The sequence below is a fragment of the Camelus bactrianus genome, chromosome 13, assembly GCF_048773025.1.
Source record: "Camelus bactrianus isolate YW-2024 breed Bactrian camel chromosome 13, ASM4877302v1, whole genome shotgun sequence".
In the NCBI taxonomy this organism is placed as follows: Eukaryota; Metazoa; Chordata; class Mammalia; order Artiodactyla; family Camelidae; genus Camelus; species Camelus bactrianus.
The window spans coordinates 50,213,015-50,235,601 of NC_133551.1; the positions used below are offsets into that span (position 1 = coordinate 50,213,015).

General features: G+C 36.8%; 1 protein-coding gene across 15 annotated transcripts in view; it reads left to right on the forward strand.

Moving 5' to 3' along the window:
- SCMH1 (Scm polycomb group protein homolog 1) overlaps positions 1-22,587 on the forward strand; it is a 145,091-nt gene that overhangs the window by 76,536 nt on the left and 45,968 nt on the right. For 11 of the 15 annotated variants that reach the window (XM_074376715.1, XM_074376704.1, XM_074376707.1 and 8 more), the window contains 2 exons: positions 1,714-1,957; positions 9,898-9,981. In XM_074376715.1, the coding sequence (XP_074232816.1) occupies positions 1,714-1,957; positions 9,898-9,981 (328 nt within the window). The remainder of the gene's footprint in view (positions 1-1,713; positions 1,958-9,897; positions 9,982-22,587) is intronic. The other 4 variants (XM_074376714.1, XM_074376712.1, XM_074376710.1 and 1 more) reach the window with 1 other exon arrangement.

Sequence of the window (22,587 nt, forward strand, 5' to 3'; positions counted from 1 at the left end):
TCAGTTATCCCAAGAAATTAGCTTAAACTTATCAGTTTAGTCAGACATAGATTAGATTGTTTCTAAATCTATCTATATGCTACTTACAAGAGATACTGCTAAAAATGACACAAAGATGTCAGAAGTAAAATATAAAATATATACCAGGCAAACCTTTATCAAAATAAAGCTGGAGTTGACTATACTGAAATTAGACAAAGAATACTTTGATGCTAAAAAGTGTTAAAGAGGTCACTATCTAATGATAAGAAAGTGTAGTTCACCAAGAAAATAAAAGTTATAAATATACATGCTCCTAAAAAACATAGCCACAAAGTAGATAAAGTAAAATTTGACAGAATTACATGGAAAAATTGGAAAATCTACAACCACTAGAGGATATTTTAATACACATTGCTCAATAACTGATAAATCAAGCAGACAGAAAAATTGGTTTATCAATCAGCATAAGCTACTCAGTATTAAATCAGTTGCATTCCTATTTAACAGCAACAAGTGATTTGAAAATACAAATTTTAAAGATACTCTTTAAGATAACAATTCAGTTATAATATGCATAGGAAAATGTTAGTAAAAAGCATAAAATATTTGTAGGGGAAATTTTAAAATTTATATAGAAGAAATCTACATTAAAGAATACTTAACAAGTGGAAAATACTATCATATTCATGGATAGAAAGGCTCAATATCATACATACAAAGGTTATTTTTTCCCGAATTATAAATCCATTGGGATTTCAGTCAAAATACAAATAGGGTTTTTCTGTGGAACTTGAAAAGCTGATTCTAAAATTCATAAGAAAGATCAAGGAGAAAGAATAGCCAAAACAGTATTGAAGAGTAACAAAACAAGGGAACTTTTTCTGCCATATATCCGTTTAATAAGACTAGGTTATTGGTACAGGATCAGACAGTAAGACCAGGGAGAGTGTAAAGCACTTTTTTGGAAACTTTATCTATGCAACTGCATTGCAGACCAGTACCCAAGAACTATCTACACTACTGGAGAGAGTATACCGTGTTACAGCTGCTTTGGAGGGCAATTTACAGATATTTAATAAAGTGGAAAGTGTATATATCTATCCTATAACCCAGCAATTCTACTCCTAGGTATACACCCTAAAGAAATCCTCCTACATGTTTGCAGAGGAACAAGTGCAAGAATGGCTATTCACACTCTTTTGAAATAGTAAACAATTCAAAACAACTTTAATGTCTGTCAAAAGAGAATGAATAAATTATGATATATACTTATAATGGAGTTTATATGTATTAGCAGTTAAAATAAACTGGAGCTAAATTTATCAACATGGATATGTTTCAAAACATAATGTTGAACAAAAAAGGCAAACTGTAAAATGATATGTTCAGTATAATCATATTTATATAAATTTAAAAGCATGCAAATGGTATATACATATGTAGTAAAGTATATAAACATGCATGAGGAAGGAAACAAAGGGGGATTCAACCTTATCTGTTATATTTTTTTTCTTTAAAAAAAAAGATCTGAAGCAAAGTTGTCAAAGTATTAGAATTAACAAAGTGTAATACTTTGGTATACTTTGAAATTTATTTAAAAGGAAGATTAAAGCTATATTATAAATCTTCTATAGCAGTCACTTTTTAATCATCCAAATTAGGTAGCAGTCTTTTGGCATACATAGCCTCTCTCTTTGCGTCTAGGTCTGTGTATTTATGTTTCTCATCTAGGAACCACCATCGCCTTCCCACAACTTCTTCAAAATGGGAATGAAGCTAGAAGCTGTGGACAGGAAGAACCCTCATTTCATTTGCCCAGCCACTATTGGGGAGGTGCGGGGCTCAGAGGTGCTTGTCACTTTTGATGGGTGGCGAGGGGCCTTTGACTACTGGTGCCGTTTCGACTCCCGGGACATCTTCCCTGTGGGCTGGTGTTCCTTGACTGGAGACAACCTGCAGCCGCCTGGCACTAAAGGTAAAGGTCCATCTGTGAGCTCTTGAAGTTGAGACCCAAGTTGGTAAGGGAGACTACGAGGTCTTTCATGGTCAGCATACCTTTACCAATAAACCTCACTTGTAGGCAAAGGCGGAGCAAGGGCCAGCAACTTAGGTAAAAACCAAGGTCTATGCGAGAGTAATCAGAAGCAGTAAGAATTAAATGTCACATGAAGCTAGACATGGAGTTTGGGATAAAGTAAAAATTCCTTGCTCTGAATATCCTGGTTTATTCTCAGGCAACTGGCTTCTCATCTTTCTTTGTTTTATTCCTAGCCTGTTTCAGAGTTTTTGAGTAGCATCATTCTTAAGGTGCTGCACATCTTCCTCAGGTCTTAGGAGCCTTATAGATGAGCTGGAATAACATTGTATTGTATAAAAATACTTAACAAGCAATGTAACAAAACAGAAGAAGCATCAGCTTTGAAGTTAGGTTTGAGGTCCAGCTCTACCTTTTACCAGCTGTGTGGCTTTGGGCAGTTAGTTCACCTCTCTGAATCTCAAAATTCCTCATCTGTAAAAGAATACCTACTTCATAAAGTTATTGTGAGGAATAAATGAGATTACATGGGTAAAATGCTTATGGATATCTGGCAAATACCAAATGGTAAACAAATGTTTTTATTATTGTATTACTGCTGGTATTATTATAGTTATTATAAAATATCTTTATTATAATTACATTTAATATATTACAATATGCCATACTATTATTTATTAGACTATTTTTATTAAAATCACCACTACTAGTGGGAGAGCCTATATAAAGTACTGGAATAGTGCTGCAGAGTAATTGAACAGTCTGTGCTGTTTCTAATGATGATGATATTGGAGGTCATCCAGGATAAAGTTTGAGATAGCTCTTAATAAAGAAAATAAATAATAAGAATCTCATTCCCTCAAGCCTAAAAGTGCTGGTGAATCTGAGGGAGTAGAAAGTCACCCTTCCTATTGCCTGTGGGTTTCTTTTCTAAACCTCGGTCACATTCATGCATTCAATTAGTCAAATACTTATTGAGTACTTAATTGTGAGCCAAGCTGAGGATAGGGCAGTTACAAAGATGAAAAGTACTCATCAGCTGCCCTCATGGCACTTCTGTTCTAGAGGGATGAGATAATTGGTAAACATTTAAATCAAGAAATAAACAAGATAATTTCAGATAGACAGTTTCTCCTAAGAAAATAAAATATAAGATAGTGACAGTGAAGTTGTGATTGTGAAGGGAGTTATTTGTTTAAGCTTTATTGAATATAATTGAAGTGAAATAAATGGTACATATTTAAAGTATACCACTAGAAAAGTTTTGACATGTGTGTACATCTATGAAACCATCACCATAATCAAGGTAATGAACATACCCATCATCCCCAAAGGTTTCCTTGTTCCTCTTTGTGGAGGGGGAGCTTCTTTAGATAAAATTTCTTTTGGGGAAAAATTGTCTGAAAAGGTGATATTTGAATTTGATGACAAGAAGCCACCCAAGAAAAGAGAATTCCAAGCAGGCAAATGGGACACGCACACAGTGGTACTGAGACATAAATGAACTTATTATGTTTCAGGGGCAGAAAGAATACTCCTCTGACTGCAGTGCACTGTGTGAGGTGGAAAGTGGCAAAATTGCGTAGGACCTTGTAAACCAGAGTGAGAATTTAGGTTTTATTCTAAACATAGGGAATCATTAGAGGGTACTATGTAGGGAAGTAACAGAATCTGATTTACTTTTAAAAATCACTTGCATTTATATCCAAGAATACAAAAGAACACTTATGACTCAGCAATAAAAAAGAAAAATAACCATGTTTAACAGATGGGCAAAGGGTATGAATGGACACTTCTCCAAAGAAACTATACACAAGGCCAATAAGCACTTGAAAAGATGCTCAGCATTATTAGTCATTAGAGAAATGCAAATCAAAGCCACAGTGAGATACCACTTTACATCCATGGGTATGGATATAATCAAAAGACAGATAATAACAAGTTTTGACGAGAACGTAGAGGAATTGGAAATCTCACACACTGCTGGTGAGATTGTGAAATGCTGCAGCCACTTTGGAAACAGTGTGGAAGTCACTGAAAATGTTAAACATAGCCAGCAATTCCACTTGTGGATTTATACCCAAGAGAATGGAAAACACATGTCCACACTAAACTGTGTCATGAATATTCATGGCAGCATTATTCATAATAGCCAAAAAGTTGAAATAGCCCAAATGTTCATCTGATGAATAGATAAATAAAACATGTTGTTATCCGTATGAAATACTTGGCAATAAAGAAGAATGAGGTACTGATTCACACTATAACGTAGTAGATTAGTGGTTTCTAGGGGCTTGGGCGGGGTGGGTAGGGGAAATGGGAAGTCACTGCTAATTGGTACGAGTTTTCTTTTGGGGATGATGAATATGTTCTAAAGTCAGAGATGGTGTTTGCACACCTCTAAGTCTACTAAAAACTGAATTGTACCCTTAAAAAGGTGAATTTTATGGTATGTGAATTTTATGTCAGTAAAGCTGTATTTGAAACATCAGTTGGGCTGCTTTATGGAGAATGGGTTGTGCTTTATGAGAATGGTGACTGTGAACAAGGAAGAAATGAGGGTTGCTTGGATTAGGCTGGTGGCACTGAGTGGAGTGAACTTGAGATGGGGCTGTTGTGGGGGAGAGGAGGGACAGACTTCTTGCCTCAGGAAAGTGCTACTCCTCTATATGCTTCAAGAAACAAATGCCCTGAGGTTAGTGTGAGAAATCTCTCCCTCTGCAGACTCTGTGAGATAATATTTTTGTGGAAGTAGCAAGAGAAGTGCCTTGGAAGTGATAGTGGAGTCATTTTTGTTTACTTGAGACTGAAACAAGGTGAGCCTTGGTACTCCAAGCTATATTCAGTTAGTGGGTTGATTTTATTATTTTCTTGCCTAGAGAACCCCATTATTTTGACTGATATACCTCCTGGAGCAATTAGGCAGTTCTCAAAAGCCAGAGGAGCTGAGAGTCTTTGTGTCCAGAAATAGCTGGACATACATTTTTTCTGACTGCACACCATGCTGATAAGAAATATGATGCACCATGTGGTTGATGCTTCCAGGGGTGTTTGCTGGCTCTTTCCCCCCTCTTCAGTGTGTCTCTGGAGATCTTAGATTTTTAACAGATGACCAGAAGGACCAGGCTCAGAAGGTAGAAAGTTCTTCCAGTTGGCATTTCCAGACCAGGTCCTTTGTTCATCGTGCCAGCAGCCACATGTTCCCTCCAACAACTTCCTCCTCCCCCACTTCGTACCCTGGTAGAGTATATAATGTATTCAGTAATAGCAGAACTTGGGCCGTCTCAGTGTCCAGGCTAAGAAGCAAGTGATACCATGTGGAAAAAATGTGATTACTCAATTCATTTCACAAAACAAGATGTTCTCTGTGTGTAAGCCTGTTCTCTTTCAAATCGTACTCTCTCCTCCTTCTTTCCTATTTTCTGGGCATTAGCATGCAAATGTCAAAAAATTCAAGTAATATACAGTTGCTTCTTGCTCACAGTAAGCAGGAAAAAGTACCAATATTCATTTGATGTTCTTTTACACGTGCTATTTCATTTTATCTGCCTGGTAACTCTGAACTAGGTATAATTATTTTCAGATATGTTTTATTTATGAGAAAAGCCAAGTTCAAAGGATTAAGTGACTTGGTTCTGTTGCTGTCTGAATCTAGAGGCCATGGAGATCTTTTAGTGGGGCCAGCTCTCAGGGCCACCACTTTGAGTCATATTGCCCTCACATGTCTCCCCTAGACCCTCCCTATTTTCCTTTGGGCTCTTTCTTCTTTAAAGCTTCATTGGAGATCCTGGATTTCGGCTTCCAGATCCTGATATGAAATAGGAAAGAAGCAGTGCAATGTAATATCAGAGAATTGAACTGAAGGCTAGTCCCAGCTGGGCCACAGACTGATTTTATGCTTTTGATCAAGTCATTCCTAATGTGAGAGGTTGAACTAGGTGATCCTTATGTGTCTTTCCACCCCTGTATACTGTACAGGTTCTTGACCTTGAGGCTAGGTTACAGGTGACTCCTGTGACTGTCTTCTACTTGATTCCAGATCCATCAGCTCACCTACCACTTGGCCTTGCCCTCCACCCACATAGGGCTCTGCCTCTTTAAGGGGACTCCTGCATGCTAGCTATTTCTCCTTTGCTAAGCCTGTATTATCCTTTTTAAGTCCTAAACTCCTGGGGCCAAGCCACCTCTGAAGGGCAGCAGATACCAAGCTTGCAGCTAATCCAGGGTACTGGTTACAAAGGCAGAAGCTTTTTATTAAGCCCATCATTTTGTGTGTGTGTGACTTAAAACTAAAACAGAATCAAGTTTTACTTTTTAAATTCAAAAAACCAAATAAAGAGTTCAGTCCACTTGGCATGACTATAATTCTAATTAATTAGGCCTTTAATCATCATAGTAATTCACTTAACTCCCCTCTCCCTTGCTCTGATTTCAGGTGGGCAAGCTAGTTTCACATTATAGCTTAGCTTCCTATGTAATGAGATCCAAGCTACTTCATATTTATATTTTTATTATAAATTAATACATTGTTATTCTGGATTATACATCAGACTCTTGTGACTTCATGTAGTGTAAACTGTCTGGCTGCTCTCTATGCTGACACAAATATGGGGGCCCAGTGGATGCACTGCCCTTGAGCACACCTGTTGGGGTAAATGGTTAGCCAGGCCTCCTTTACCCTTTCAGTTACCCTTTCTACCTGTGGCATCATATGAAGAGAAAACTTCAGAATCTGACTGGAGAGTAAGAATTTGATACTTAAAAACAAAACTTTCAGAGTATCTCTTCCTTTTTGTCTGTGAAACATTTATAAGTGTTTCCCGTACTTTATGGATGTATGGTCTCTCTCTGTTGTAAAACTATATAGGAAACTATACTGTAATCACTTTGGGATTCTGGGTCAGAAAGCAGGCTGGTTAAATTGTAATCCTAAACTATACAGGGAAAAACTAGGTAGAGGCAAACATTACACTACTAAGGCCAGCCTATAGATCTCAGCATGTAGGTCATCTAATGGACTGATTTTCTTCAGCCATTTAAACTAATGTTCTGGTTTTTAAATTTTGGAAACCTTGTGGCCAAAAATAAGAGTGGTAAAGGGCCCTCATCTCCAGAAAGGCACATCTTTGAACCCATATTCACCCACCTCTCTGTCACCAAACACAGGTGCACCTCTGCACCTGGACTACCCCCTGCCCTTCCAGCTTCTTTTTCTATGAAGTCACAACAAGCAGGAGAATGTCCCCTCTACAGGAAACTTCTGGCAGCCAGTGTACCCCTTTTGTCTCCTGAGAACGGGTGTTCACTAGCCATGTCAGAAAAGGTGTGGGCATCTTTGTTGTAAATGAAACCAATTCTTTGGTGCCCTTAATGAGGATAGCCACTTGGGTCTTTGCCTGTTTTCCCTTTTACTCTCTCAGACATACTAGTTCCAGACTTTGCCTTAACTTAATATACCATTTCCTCCCTCCCTAAACACACACACACACACACACACACACACACACACACACACACACACAATCTCTGTCATTATTCCAGCTTTGACCTTGTACCCTAATCACATCTGAAAACTCTGGCCTTCATTCAGCCACCTACCCAACAGTTATAGAGCAGCTTCACATTAGCAGTGCTGGGCTCAGTGGAGGTTAAAGAGAAGTATGTACTTCCCAGGTTGACTGAGTGAGTGAAATGAGAAGAGAATGGGTGTGCAAATGCATAGAACCAAGTAGCACAGAGTAGATGCCCCCTCTCTGTTAATTATATCTGAATTTACATGTCTAGACACTCCAAAAAAAGAGAACTGCACACAGTGGCACTTAAGTGCTCATATTCTGGCCAGGAAAAATACATACATTTATGAGATGAGGTTTGTGTATTGAGCTAGTACTCCCAGAATTGGTTTTCTCTTGATTGTATGCTGATGGTACATAAATAGAAGTAGGAATATGGGGAAATGAAATGAGTGGCACTAGGTTACGAAGCAGGGGATCTGGGTTCTCTCACTGATTCTAATTATAGCTGCTTAAAGGACAGAAAAAACCTGTTCCATGCCTCTCTTCCAGCTTCCTTAAGCTGGCCCTTGGCTCTGCTCAGTTCTTTCTCTTGCCTTCACCAACCACAGATGCCTGAGAATGGTAGCAATTTTCTGGCACATATAATGAAACAACTGGCATCTCTCAAACTCCTGGAAATAGTTAGATGTGACTTAGGCAGCTCATATATTTGACCACACCTCCTGTTTTCTTGAGAATACTTAGATCCGTGTAGTTTTCTTTGGCAAACTTTTATTAAGACCTACTGTGTGCCAGGATATGAATCAACTTGCAAAATCCCATATTTTAAATAAGTATAGGGAGTCTTAAGAAAGTCATCTTGGAAACCATTAATATAAACTCTATGTATTACATTTTCCCCTTAATTCCCTAGATGATTTTTGAGGAAATATTACCATTATAAGTGAGAATTTCTGAATCTCAGTGATGACTTACTAGGAAACAAAACATAAACATTCATGTGTATCAAGAAGGTGAGGGAAACTTGGCAAACTTAAACAGAGCAAAGAAAAACAGAAGATTATGAGGGTGATATGGCAGGAAGGCAGGCGTTTGACTGTAAGCTTTTCAAATAGATTGTCTGATGCTAAGAAAGGCTGGAATGTGTTCATCTGACTGTGTGACTGACTAGCAGGTGCTTCATTACAGTGTGCTTTTTACCACCTCTCCAAGTGGCCTAGACTTGACCAGCACATTAGCAGATCATCTTTTGAGAATACATAGACCTCAGCTTGCTGGAATTGCTCCTGAATCCTCTTTCTTATTGCCCCAGACAGCTAACTAAGGTCACTCACTCCTTTGAGTTTCAGTAATGTGAGACTTTTGAAGTTGGCTGGAGTCCTATCATGCATGATCTTATTATCTTTCTGTTTTTCCCACTCTCTCCAGATTTATCAGCCTGGAAAGTCCCCAGAAAAACGTGAAATGTCTTTATAGTTGCAGAGGTCCTTTTTCATGCTGTGGGAATATGAGTCAGGAGGGAAAGAAGGAGCTAGATATGGGGAACGGAAGGTGTTAACTCAGCTAGATAGGAGCAGGAGGTAATCCATGCTGTATTACATCAACTGGAATTTAGAGCAGTGGAGTTTCAGCCTTGGCATCAACCCAGCTGGCAGCACATAGCTGAACCCAGCCAAGTTGAGCAAAGCTAATAAAGAACACATCCTCTAAATTACTATGCCAAGGCCAATGATACACTGCTGTGAATGAAAACAAGATCCCAGTCCAGGAAACTGATAAACTAAATGAGTTTCCCCCGGTTCTTGTTTCTTTTCCATTACTCATGTTCTTTGTCATGTACACACACACACACACACACACACACACACACACACACACACACACACACACACACACACACACACACACACACACACACACACACACACACAAAGCTGGACTTACATTTTATGGACCAGTTTCCAATCCCATATGCTGTATGCTGTGTTGTTGCTGTGGAGACGAAAGATCTGATAATGAACTCTTGGGCAGCTAAGATTCCTAACTAAGGATTATTGGAGAAACCTAGAAGTCAGCAGTACCCTGATGCCCTTAATTATTATAACAAGTCATGTTTAGTTCTTTATCTTCCTTCCTTTATCTGGGGATATGCACTTGTTTATTGGTTTCAAGGTAACATAATGAGAAAAGCATGAACTTTAGATTCAAATCCTAGCTTTAGCTGTGTGTCCTTTGGCAAGTCTTTTAACCTCTGTGAATTCAGTTTCTCTGTCCTTAAAATAACCATATGTAATGGTTGTCTTTGGACAAGGTGAGGCACTTGCGTGATTGAGTTGCAAACTGACGTAGCCACTTTTTTCATAGAACATCATCTTAAAAGAACAACTAACTTGGAATTTTGGCAGACACTTTCTCCAAAATTAAGTGAAACTTCAAGAAAGACAACCTGTAAGTATTTGCTGTAAATGATAAATTTAAACTTTCAACTGAAAGTTAGAATTTTGGAAAACTTGTATCCACCAATAAGATCTTATAACATCTTCCTAGTATATAAAGACTTAAGATCACTCTTTACCACATTCTCTCCCATCTCGAAGTTACTTTGGTTGATTCAGTTAGTTGCCTTAATAGTAAATATGAGATGTCAGGAAGGTAAGAAGTCATAGGATCCTAGAGTCTCAAGGTTCGAGGAAACCTCAGAAATCATCAAATTCAACCTCCCACCTAATTCAGGACTCTCCTTGTAATTCTCACCTAGCACTTACTTGAATTCTCCCGGAGACAGGGAGATTGTAACCTCCCACAGGAGCACCTTCCTTCCATTTGTGATAGCTCTAATGGCTAAAAGTGTTCTTTTCTTACTTTGAACTGAAATCTGCTTTTCCCCAGTATCTATCCATTGGCTCTAATTTTGTTTCTTGTTTCACCAGAAACCTTTTCAGAGAGCTCTTGATACCCTTGTTCCTCCAGGTCTTTTTTCTTGAGATATTTCTGAGATTGGATAGTTTCTAAGGTCCTCATCAGCTTGGACTCTCTTCTTGACCCATCTCGCTTTACAGTGTTGATCCTAGAGTGAACTCCACATGTCGGGAATGGTCTAGCTAGTGCAGAATGGAATGGCACTCTTGCCTCCTTTAGAAGGGAACTATACTGCAGCCTGACCTGTTGAAGATAAGGGATTGCATTTTTTTTTTAATTTTATGTTCTCAAATGGTCATTGTAGATGTTTAATGTTACTCCTTATCTCATCTCAGCACAAGGTGAACCAAAACTTCAGGACATAGTAGCCATGTTAGGTAAGGGGTTTTTCTGGTAAATCTTTTTTGTACTGAGGGGTAACGATGCAATTCACAAAGTTTGTAAAGTGCTTTTACAATTCTCTTTTATCACATTACCCAAGTTGTGGTATTTCCCTCAGTAAAACTTTTCATCAGGTAGGGTTCCTCTTCTTTCCCTGTGATAACTTTTCTTCATTCAGATCAATAGGGATCATATAGTATCTGCTCTGTAAAAACGGGGAAGCAGCCTTAGAGCCGAATTTACTAATGTGCATATGGTCAGTAATCTGAGTACAGTGGAGAGCCAGTATTATTTGGAACTTTTCATGGAAAGGAATGTATGTCACAAAATATTTAACCTTTTGTGTATCTGCTATTTAGTACTGTATTAAAACTAATTACCTTTTATAATATTGTTTAGAAGGATATTTAATGAGGACCATTTTAATTAAAAAGGAGGTTAACATTTACCAAGCCCATACAGGGTCCCAATACAGCAGATACTTTGATACATTATCTCAGTAGATTTCACAAACCCACTGTGGGGTTTATAGTATTTAACTTTGTTTTACATATGAAGAAACTGAGGCTCAGAAAATTTCCTGGAAGGAATAAGAACTAAAAGTTGTTGAGTCCCTAGGTTGTATGAGTCACAGTGCTCATCACATCCACATCCTCAAATTTCATCTCAGTTAAACCTCATGGTAACCCATAGCTCAGAGAAGTTAAGTGATTTGCAAGGATTTGAACTTAACGGTTTCTGACTTCAAAATCTTTTTCTTTCTATTATACCTCACTTCATTTCTCTAAGCCTCAAAGGAGGTTTAGCGATAACCATTAGGTAAGTAAGTCTGAGATAATTGTGAATAAGATTGAGTGAGTTAATGAATGTTAAGGTACTGTGAGAATTGCAAAGTGTGGTTTGCATGTGAGGGGTTTCCATCAGTGATTGTGGAGATGCATAGTGAAATCTACCAGAAACTCCAGCGCCTTTTTTCACCCCAGCAGCTGAGGGGTTTGATGAGTTTGAAATGTGTGTTGGGAGTAGAATGAGAAAGATCAGGAGTGGGAAATAGACCCTTCAAAGCACCAATAACTAGTTACTATACATCTGGACAAGAGATGTCAGTTTCCTAGGCTAGTCACTAACAGCTGTTCAGCCGTAGAAGATGAAATATAGTTCTCACAAGGGAAATCATTCATAATTGAGTGCAACCACCTGTATATATAGTTGTGTAATCAGCTGTACCAATTGAGATACTCCTAGGAAATTTAACTTTAGTGGACATAAAAGGGATTGGAAAAGCCATCCAGGGGCACTGGGCAGGACCCCGTGTCCCCAAGGATATTTTGAGTACATGCAAGTTTCTCTGTCCTTTTTTCCCACTCCTGGTATAGCTACTGGTAGTCTGGCTGTCTGCTTTATACCACCTGGAAGTCTATTTGAATAGGAGCTTATGGTGCCTCTCTGGTTACTAGTGGCAGTGTATCACCACTTTTTCTTTTTTCTCATATTTGTTTGTGTGTGTTTTTGTTTTCAGAATTATGTTAACATATATCAAATAAAATAATATTCTCATCTTAACTAACTTGTGAGGAGCTAACCCCAACCCCATAAAAAGTAATACAAAAAAAGTGTTGATTTTACTTCCCACATTAACACTCAGGAGTGATTGAATTTTTTAAATCTTGTCTTTCCCAGGAACATCTGTTGGCCTACACCTGGTTTTCAGTGTAAATGTGATGCTAAAAATTGAGAATTCAGTAAATTCATTAAAAAATACTGAGTTTCTAATGTGTGTTTGCCAGTATGCTAGGTACATCAGGGAGTATAATTTTATCAGGGAAAATGAGATACAGATAAATAGAATATAAGGTAGAAACAGTTGCTGATTTGACTTTCTTCTGAATCCTGTTTAGATTGGGTATTTTTGAGAACCATTGAATTCTCATAGAAGTTTCAAAAGGGAAGGGCTTTTTTAGAAATTTGATAGCTGTGTGGCTTTGACTTACCACTCTTAGCCTTAGTTTCTTCATCTATAAATTGGAGACAATAATAACTCCTACTCATATGGTTGTTGTAAGACGTTAAATGAGTTCATGTATTAGAACAACAGCTAGTACATGCTAAGCTCTCAAGACATGTGACTCATTTTCAAGTCTAACACTGTTATTTTATAAATAAGGAAATAGCGGCCCAGTAAGAGTAAGTCACTTCATCGCGTTTTATTTGCGTTAGCTAACAGATATGTTTGTATGATGATAAGTAAGGTAAATTTTTCATGGGTAGTATATAAAAGTTTATTTTTTTGTATTACAAATATAGGTGCTTATAAAATTGTTGTCAAATATAGAATGAAATATTTAAGAGTTACCCAGAAATAAATAAAATTCAAAATAATACTACACAAATTGGATAGGCAAAAAGATTGGGGAAGGCTTCTTGGAATTTGTGTCGCTTGCTGAAGGATGCCTAGAATTGTTACCCAACTAGATATTTAATAGAAAAGGGCATTCCAGGTGACTTTGTGATGAAAGAAATAGTTTCTCCTGACCTTAAAGGCACAGTACTCTAAGCCTGATTCTGACAGGCTAACTTGATTTCAAGATGTACCTTTTATTTCAAGGACACTGAAATAAATACTGGATAACCATTATTTTAAGTAATGTATACTTCCCTCTTGTATACTTAGACATATTGCACATTGCCAATGTTGGAGCAGAACTGAAGGTTCCCAGAGTGATTAAAAACTAGCATGTGAAGAAATGGTATTTCTTCAAACTAGGTTAAAAAGGCTAGAAATTACTGCTAATGTGTGCTGCCTATAGCAACTAGTTCCTAATACTGTCCAAATTACCTCCTGAAAAATGGAAAGCATCAGAGTGGTTTCATACTAATTATTAGCGCAAGAAGGATGAGCAAAAAAAAGATGGGGTGGGGGAGGCAGTATGCTGGCCTATTTGCACTGTTCAGAGACCCAAGTGGGCCCACTTAATCTTAGGACAGAATTCCCATTGGCTGTATCTTCTGCTAGAACAGTGATTCAGGGTCTCACTACCAACAGGGTCACAAGCACTGTTCTGCCATAGGTACCCTTGGCTGCTTTCCTCTTTTCCTGTCTCTTTCTAACCCTTCTCAGTCTACTCTGCTCTTCTACCTCCCACATAGCAGTGGAAGGGAAAAGGCTCTAATGTTTGTGGGCCACTATGTGGCCAGCACCATAGTGGTCCCGTCATGTTATTTTATGTAATATTGACAATAACACATTAAGTAAGTACTGTTCTCTATTTTACAAATGAAGAAACCACAATGCAGAGTAACAAAGTAACTTCCTCAGTGTCAAATGTCCATGCTTCCTACTCCAGCTGAGCCATTAACTTCCTGGAGGATCTTAAGCAAGTATTTTTTTTCTCTATAATCTTGAGTTTGTCCATCTATTTAAAAAAAGAAGAGTAAACCAGATGATGTGTAAGCTCCCTTCCAGGTCTTAATAACCTAAGATTCTGTTTTGGGCAAATTATCCAGTTAGTAATTGGAACAGACATAAGAGGTTACTGTCGTCTGTTCATATAATTGCTATTGTTTTTAGACCTAGTCTGTTCATCTGAATTTCCCACCTTCTTCCTCTTTTGCCATTGTTAGCAAATTGTATATTTTATTCTGATTTTTATTCTTTACAAATATTTCTTTGAAATACAGTTTAATTATACTGTATGTTAAATTTTATATTGTTTTCCTTCTAACATTTTATCATCTGCCTTGTTCTGTGCTGTTCCAAAGTCCTTTATGGTCATCATTTTTAGTGATTGCATAATTTGGTTGAATGGATACACAATTGTTTGCCTAATTCTCCATTTTGATAGTCCAAATTTTTTACAATAATGCTGTGATAAATATATTTAAGCATTTTTCAATGCTGAGAAATACATCTTTAAGTTAGGTTCTCAGAAATAGAAGACTAAGTCAAAGAAATTGAATATTTCTAAGGATCTTGGCTGCATAGAGCCAAATCTGCTCATTTTAAAAATACACCTTTGCATGTTCAACCAAGAACCTTCTGCTCTAAACCAACCAGAAAACAGCATCAAAATGGCTTTTTTCCCCCTTCCAGCATGTTTTTGGATAGGAAATACAGAGACAGGGAGCTAAGAGATCATTTTTATATACCAGTTACAGTATCCTATAATAAAAATTGTTGCAAACCAGAAAGAAGTACAAAAAAATTTTTGTCAGTTTTCTACAATTCCACATGTGTGCTGTCTTTTGGAAATAGGCTTTACTCAGAGTTGACTGTAGGACTGCGAGTATTCCCTCAGGAAGGGAATGCATACAGTATGTCCAAGGCCTGTGCCAGAAACTTTGGGGACTGTGTGGAGTTTATATTCTGCCAGGAAATTAAGACATGAACCACTGAAAAAGCAACCTAAGCAAACTAAATTCTAGAATCAAATACTAGATTATGGGTTACATTCATTCCCTCAATTAAGATTTATTGAGCATCTACCACATGTAAAGGACAGTTCTAGGAGGTAGAGATAACAGCATTGACCTTAGGAATTTATATGCTAGGTGGCGGAGACAGAAAATAAGCAAGTAAACAGTGATCATTTCTCTGTGGAAAGATTAAGTAGAGTAAAGAGAAAGAGGGGAATGGAAAGTGCCAGGAGTTCGGGTATGGGAGGCAGGGGTTAAGGGGCGGTATTATTTTATGCAGAGTGATCAGAGAAAGCCCCGCTGAAAGGGACCATGGTACCATTTGGATATCTGGGAAAAAGAAATTCTTTCTCTGGCAAAGGGAGCTGCAGGTTTAAGTGCACAAAAGCAATAGTGTTCAGTGCAGCAATTCTCAAACTGGTCCTTGGATCACATCCTCAAGACACTTCCACAGGAACTGAGGTCAAAACTATTTTCATAAGAATATTGACTCTATTTGCCTTTTCCCCTGGGTTAATACTTGCATTGGTGGTACAAAAACATTGGTGAGTAAAACTGCTGGCCCCTTGGCACAAATCAAGGCAATAACATCAAAATTGTAGTAATAGTAGTGTCTTTCACTGGCACATGCTGCCGGGGGTAAAAAGAAGCCAGGTTCACCTAAGAGTATCCTTGATGAAGCAGCAAAACTAATTTATATCAAATGCCAAGTAGAAAGGTTGAAATTTGATAAATTTGATTAATTTTGTCAAATTTCAGTCTTTTCAATATTCAGTATTCAATATTCCATTCCAGAAAATGGAACATATGAATAAAACAATTCTGCTGCATTCTGAAGTACTACAGTTGCCTCGAGAAAAAGCACTTGTGTAATTGAGCTGTCAGCCACTTTTTTAATGGAGTACCATTTTCACTTGAAAAAATGACAAACAAATATTTAGATTTGGTATATGGCAGACATTTTCTCAGAAATGAATTAAGTGATAACTCAATAAAAAAAATGTTAAAAACAATACAAGTGTATATCCAACAATAACCTCCCACACTTCATGAGAAAATAAAGCTTCAAAGGCCTCAGAGGTAGGAAAAAAAAAAAGGAATAGAAAATCTAAGAGATTTAATCAACAAGAGAGATTAAATCAGTGTCAAAAACCTCCCAACAAGGAAAAGCCCAGATTGCCTCACTGATGAATTCTACCAAACATGTAAGGAATTAACACCAATTCTATTCAAACTCTTCCAAAATACATAAATGGAGGGAATACTTCCTAATTTCTTCTTTTTTTTTTAATTTAATTTTTGAAACCAACATTCCCCTATCAAAGCCAACAAAGACATTGCAAGCAAAGAAAACTATAGATCAATATCCATCATAAATATAAATGTAAAAATCATCAACAAATTACTAGCAAACCAAATCCAGCAGTATATTAGGACTGTAAACCATGAACATCTGAGATTTGTCTAAGGAATGCAAGGGGTTCAACATTAAAAAAAAAACAATCAGCATATGTTAGTCTACTAGAACTGCCATTGCAGAATACCACAGAGTTGATGGCTTAAACAACAGAAATTTAGTTTCTCATAATGAGCTACCACTTCATACCCATTAGGTTAGCTGTTGTCAAAATAATAGATAATAGCAAATGTTAGTGAGGATGTGGAGAAATTGGAACCCTTGTGCACTCCTGGTAGGAATGTAAAATGGTGCAGCCCCCATGGAAAACAGTATGGTGGTTTCTCAAAAAATTAAAAAACAATTACCATATGATATAGCAATTCCACTTTTGGGTATATGCTCCAAAAAACCTGAAAGCAGGGACTCTAACAGATATTTGTACATTCATGTTCATAGAAGTACTATTCAAAATAGCCAAAAGATGGACTTAATCCAAGTATTGATCACCAGATGAAGGGATAAACAAATATGATATATCCATACAGTGGAATGTTATTCAACCATAAGAAGGAAGGAAATTCTGATACATGATACAACATGGATGAACCTTGAAGACATGCTAAGTGAAATAAATCAGTTCCAAAAAAACAAAACAAAACAAAAGGAATTAAGTGAAAAAAAAAATGAATTAAGTAGGACTGTCTTTTCAAGGAAAACAACTAAAAGCATTTGCAGCCAATCATAAAATTCAAGCTTTTAAATGAAAACCAGAATTTTAGGAAACTTGCGTATGCCACTATGATCTCAGCAGCTTGTTGGTACTTATACAGACTTTCCTGTTGGGATTATGATGATATTAACTATTCTGAATTTTTGATATTGCATAATGAAATGTACCAGCATTGGAAAATCTGCATAACTCAGTGAAACAATATTTTCCAAGTGACCAGTGCATAATGTTAACAAAATCATGTGTGGATAAGAGATCCATTCAAAGTGTGAGACTGACCAATGGATTTTAACATTAACAGAAAAGTTCATTGGTATGGCTTCGGATTCCATGTTTTAACTGACATTTAGGAAACTTGTTGAGTTTTAGTGTAGTATCAGAGGAGAATATTCACAGTTACCTGTTAGTTTTTTAAGTACTCCCCCCTTTTCCAACTTCATATCTCCGTGAATCCAGATTTTCTTCGTATACTTCATATACTTCAACTAAAATGACATATAGCAGCAATTAAATGCAGAAGCAGATAATCCAACTGTCTTATGTTAGGGCAGATATTAAAGAGCTTTGTAAAAATATGAAATAGTACCATTTTTCTCATTAATTTTTTTCCTTTGGAAAATATAGTAATTTTCATAAAAATGTGTTGTATTAACATCTTATTTATTAATTTAAAATTAAATTTTTTTAAATTTCTATAGGATAAATATTGATAGATACAACCCACATAACAAATGCTTTTTATGATCCTCAGTAAATTTTAAGAGTGTAAAATAGTCCTGAGACCAAAAAGGTTGAGAATCACTAGTTTAGTATACACAGCAAGAAGGACAGTATTATTAGAGTAAGTAATCAAGGGAGAGTGGTAGGAAATTAGGTGAGAGGAGTAATGAGGAATCAGACTTTTATAGGGTTCAGTAGGTCTGAATAAGGACTTGGCTTTAACTCTGTATAAGATGTTGGAGGTTTCGAGAACAGGAATGATATATGAGGCATACTTTAAAAGGCTCACTCTGTTAGCTATGTTGAAATTAGACTAGGAGGGCAGGGACAACCATTTAGGAGGCTACTGCAGTAACCCAGGTTAAAGATGATGGTGATTTAGACCAAGGAAGTAGGAAACAGGATGATGAAAAATGGTCTGATTCTGGATGTATTTTGAAGTTACAGGATGGAATAAAAGAAAAAGGTAAGAGTCAAAGACGATGCCAGGATTTTTAGCCTGAGTCATTTTAGAGGATGGAATGAGCTAAAGAAGACTTAAAGGAACAAGTTTGAAGGCAGGAGATGGGAGAATGAGGAGTTCAGTTGTAGACATATTATGCTTGGATTTTCAGGTGGGAAATTTTATTAAAACAAGGGTCAGGAAATTCCTAAGCTAATAGTATAAATGTGGAAGTTCATTATAGATAGAATTTAAAGACATGAGGCTAGAGGAGGTCACGTGGGATTGTGTTCTGAGTGTGGTCCCCAGACCAGCAGCGTTGGCATCACCTGGGACCTCATTAGAAAAGAAAATCCCCGGTCTACCGAACCAGAAACTCAGAGGCTAGGACCCAGCAGTCTGTGTTTTAACGAGGCCTGCAGGCGATTCTGATTGACGCAGGCTAAAGTTTAAGAACCACTGATCTAAGGAGCAGGAGTGTGGACAAAGAGAATCTGTGCAACAACTGTTCTGGTACATTCCCAACATGACATTTAACATTTAAATATTTTGAATTTCCCTTTTTCTACAGTAAGAACCTTGGCTCCTACCAGCATCAGTCCTGTAATACTCATAAAATAGTTTATGAATTACTACCAACATACCACTATGAAGGAAAAAACCTACTAAGAAGGGTTCAAAATTTATTTACATTTTCCTCCCTAGTTAAATAACGTGTTCAGAAGTCACTTGCTTTCTTTTTCTCTTCAGTGTGATTGTGTTATTTATTTAAAATACAGTTGGATTCATTTATTTCTGTTACATTCAGTTTTAGGTTTAGTTTTTTTCCCAATCTTTGTTAATTTAATTTTATTCTTTGAAATACACAAATTAACTTGCTTCCAAGACTCAAAACTACAAAAAATTTACTGAAAGCATCGTCCTCCCCTTCCTTTCCTTCCACCCTGTTCGCTTCACCACCGCTACCCTTTGTAAGTATTTAATCACTTTCGTTGTTTTCTGGTTTATCCGTCCAATGTTTTATAAAGTAAGCAGATACAGGGTATTTTCCTACCCTTCTTTCCTTATATGAAAGGGAGCACACCCGCAATTCTCTTTTGCACTTTGCTTGCTTTTTTAGCTTAACGGTACACCCTGGGCTCACTCCACCGTGAGTACATGAACCTCACCTTCACTCTAAACTGCAGAGTTCTCCATTGTGTACATCCACCATAGTTTACTCAGCCAGTCTCCTTTGTTAGGGCATCAGATAGTTTCCAGTATTTCATCATTACAAACTGCTGCAATTAATAAACTTGTACACGATGTGTTTTCATATTTTGGAGGCATATCTTCAGAGTAAACTTTTAAAGAGGTGATATCGTTAGGTCCAAGGGTAGAGGCAAAAACAGTTTTGTTAGATATTGCCAAATTCCCTTCCATAGAAATGATACCCTTTTTCATTCCCACCAGCAATGTAGGAGTACCTCTTTTCCTGTGGCCTTCACAGCAGAGTATATTATCAAGCTTTAGACTGTTTTTTGCCACTCTGATGGCTGAGAAATGGTTTCTCATATAGTTTTAATTTGTACTTCTCTTTAGAGTGAAGTGTAGCATCTTTTCACATGCACAGGGGCCATTTTATCTTTTTTTGTGAATCATGTGTTCATTTCTTTTGCTCACTTACCTGTAGGATTTTTGGTCTTTTTTCCTCTCAGTTGGAAATAATCCTTTGTCTATTAAGTATATTGACTCCTTTATTGTGATATATATTATAGATGTTTTCTCCCAATTTGTACTTTGCTTATGTTTTTTTTTCTGTCATGCACAAGTTTTAACTTTATTTTACAGTTAAATTTAACATTTTTAAATAGAAATTTATGCATATTTTCCTCTAGAACTTGTATAGTTTCATTTTTTATAGTTAGAGCTCTGGTGCATTTGGAGTTTATTCTTGTGTATGGTGTAAGAAATGGATCCAATTTTATCTTTTTCCAAATGGCCATTCATTGTTCCTTCATCATTTGTTAAAATGCCCATCTTTGCCCCAGTGATTTGAGATATACCACCTTTATCGTATACTGTATTTATATGTATAGTTCAGACTGCTTGTCTGTGCACCAGTACCACAATTTTAATTATAGAAACTTTGTAGAATTGTAGCTTTGTTTTAATATCTGCTAAGGCTAGTCCCTTCTTGTAGTTCTTTCTTTTCATTGTTTCTTAGCTATTCTCATGTTTTTTTCATATGAACTTTAATATCAACTTGTCTTGCTCCAGAAAAAAAAAATCTTCTTGGTATTTTTACTGAGATTTCATTAAATTTGTAAATTAATTTAGCAAAAACTAACAACTAGATGTTGCTAAGACATACAAGAACAAGGATGTCTTTTGTTGTTCAAGTCCACTTTTTTGTCTCTCAGGAGTGTTTTCTAATTTTCTCGTAAATATTTTGCATATTTCTTGCGTATTAATGAAATATTTTACATTCTTTTTTCTCAATCTTCAAAATCCAGTGTATATTTTACACTTATATACCTCAGTTTGAACTAGTCTCATTCCAAGTGCTCAACAGCTGCATGTGTCTAGTGCTTACTGTATTAGATAAACTTTTCAATGTCATCTGCAGATACAGTGTTTTACTTCTTGTTTTCCAGTTTCTTGGGTTCCTAATTGTTGTATCTAAATGCGTTGGATAATACTTCCAGGACAGTGTTAAATATTAGAGAAGATAGTACACATCCTTGCCCTATTCCTTACCTTAGTGGGAATACCTCCTGTGTTTCTCCATTAAGATGTTGGCTTTAGGATTTAGGTACATGTATTTTATCTTGGTAAGAAGGTAGCCAACTATTATTAATTTTCTTGAGTGTTAAATTTTGTCAAAAGCATTTTCAGCGTTTGTGGAGATAGTCACTAGAAATGAGATTACATCCAGTTTACAGAGGAGACTCAGAAATGTTAAATGACTTGAACAAAATCACACTACTTGCAGATGGCAGACTCAAGATGGAAACCACGTCATTCTGATTCTAAATCCCACGAACTTTTCACTAAGTCTGGTTTTTGAATCATGCCAGTCTTTTACTAGACTCTCTTATGTGATCTTTGCCAAGTTACTCAAGTTTCAGTTGCCTCATCAGTTAAATAAAGATAGTAATATATATTTCTTATAGTAAATTGTCAACTACTTCCTTTCTCCATTCTTGGTCTTAACAGTTTCTATCTGCCTTTTAGTGATATTACTGATCATTATTATGGCAAAGGTTTATCATGGAGGGGAGACCAGTTATACACATCTTTATGTGCTACTACTCTAACTTTAGACGTGCTTCTGCCTTTAGAGTGAACTTCATCAGTACCTCTTCCATGTGTAGAGCCCTGTTACCCACCTTTGTCTCTTGACAGAGAATCTTTGTGTATTAAAGCTGGAAAGTTCATTAAATGTTACATGGACTCTTCTCAAGTTGGCTCCAGTGTCTCCTCTTTATGGACTTAAGCCACACAGATCTACCCACAGGTCCTCATTTAACCATGCCTTTTTACAGTTCCATGCCTTTCTATAGACTGTTTCCTCTGCCTGAAGTACCCTGCTCACCCTCCACCCTTGCCCTTTCCTAATGCAAGGACCATTCATTCTTCAAAGATTAGTTAAAATATCACTTTGAAATCTTGCCTGACAAGTCTCTTTTGCCTGTCTCCCTTGCTCCCTTCCCTTGCAGAGTTAGTCACTCCCTCCTCCAGGTTCTTATAACCCTATGGGTGCATACATTTTGGCACCGCACTCACGAATCTTTTTTAGAACTTTTTATTCTGATGTAATTTCAGCTTTACAGAAAAATCGCAATAGTAGTACAAAGAATTTCCCTATACTCTTCACCAAGATTCTCCAAATATTAGGATTTTATCACATTTGCATTAATAGTCTCCCTCAATACATAATACATATTTTTCTGATCCATTTGACAATGACTTGCATACATAATGTCCCCTTACTGTTAAATACTTCAGTTAGTGTATGTTTTCCCGAAACAAAGGCATGCTCTTCTATAGACATAGTGCTATTGTTAA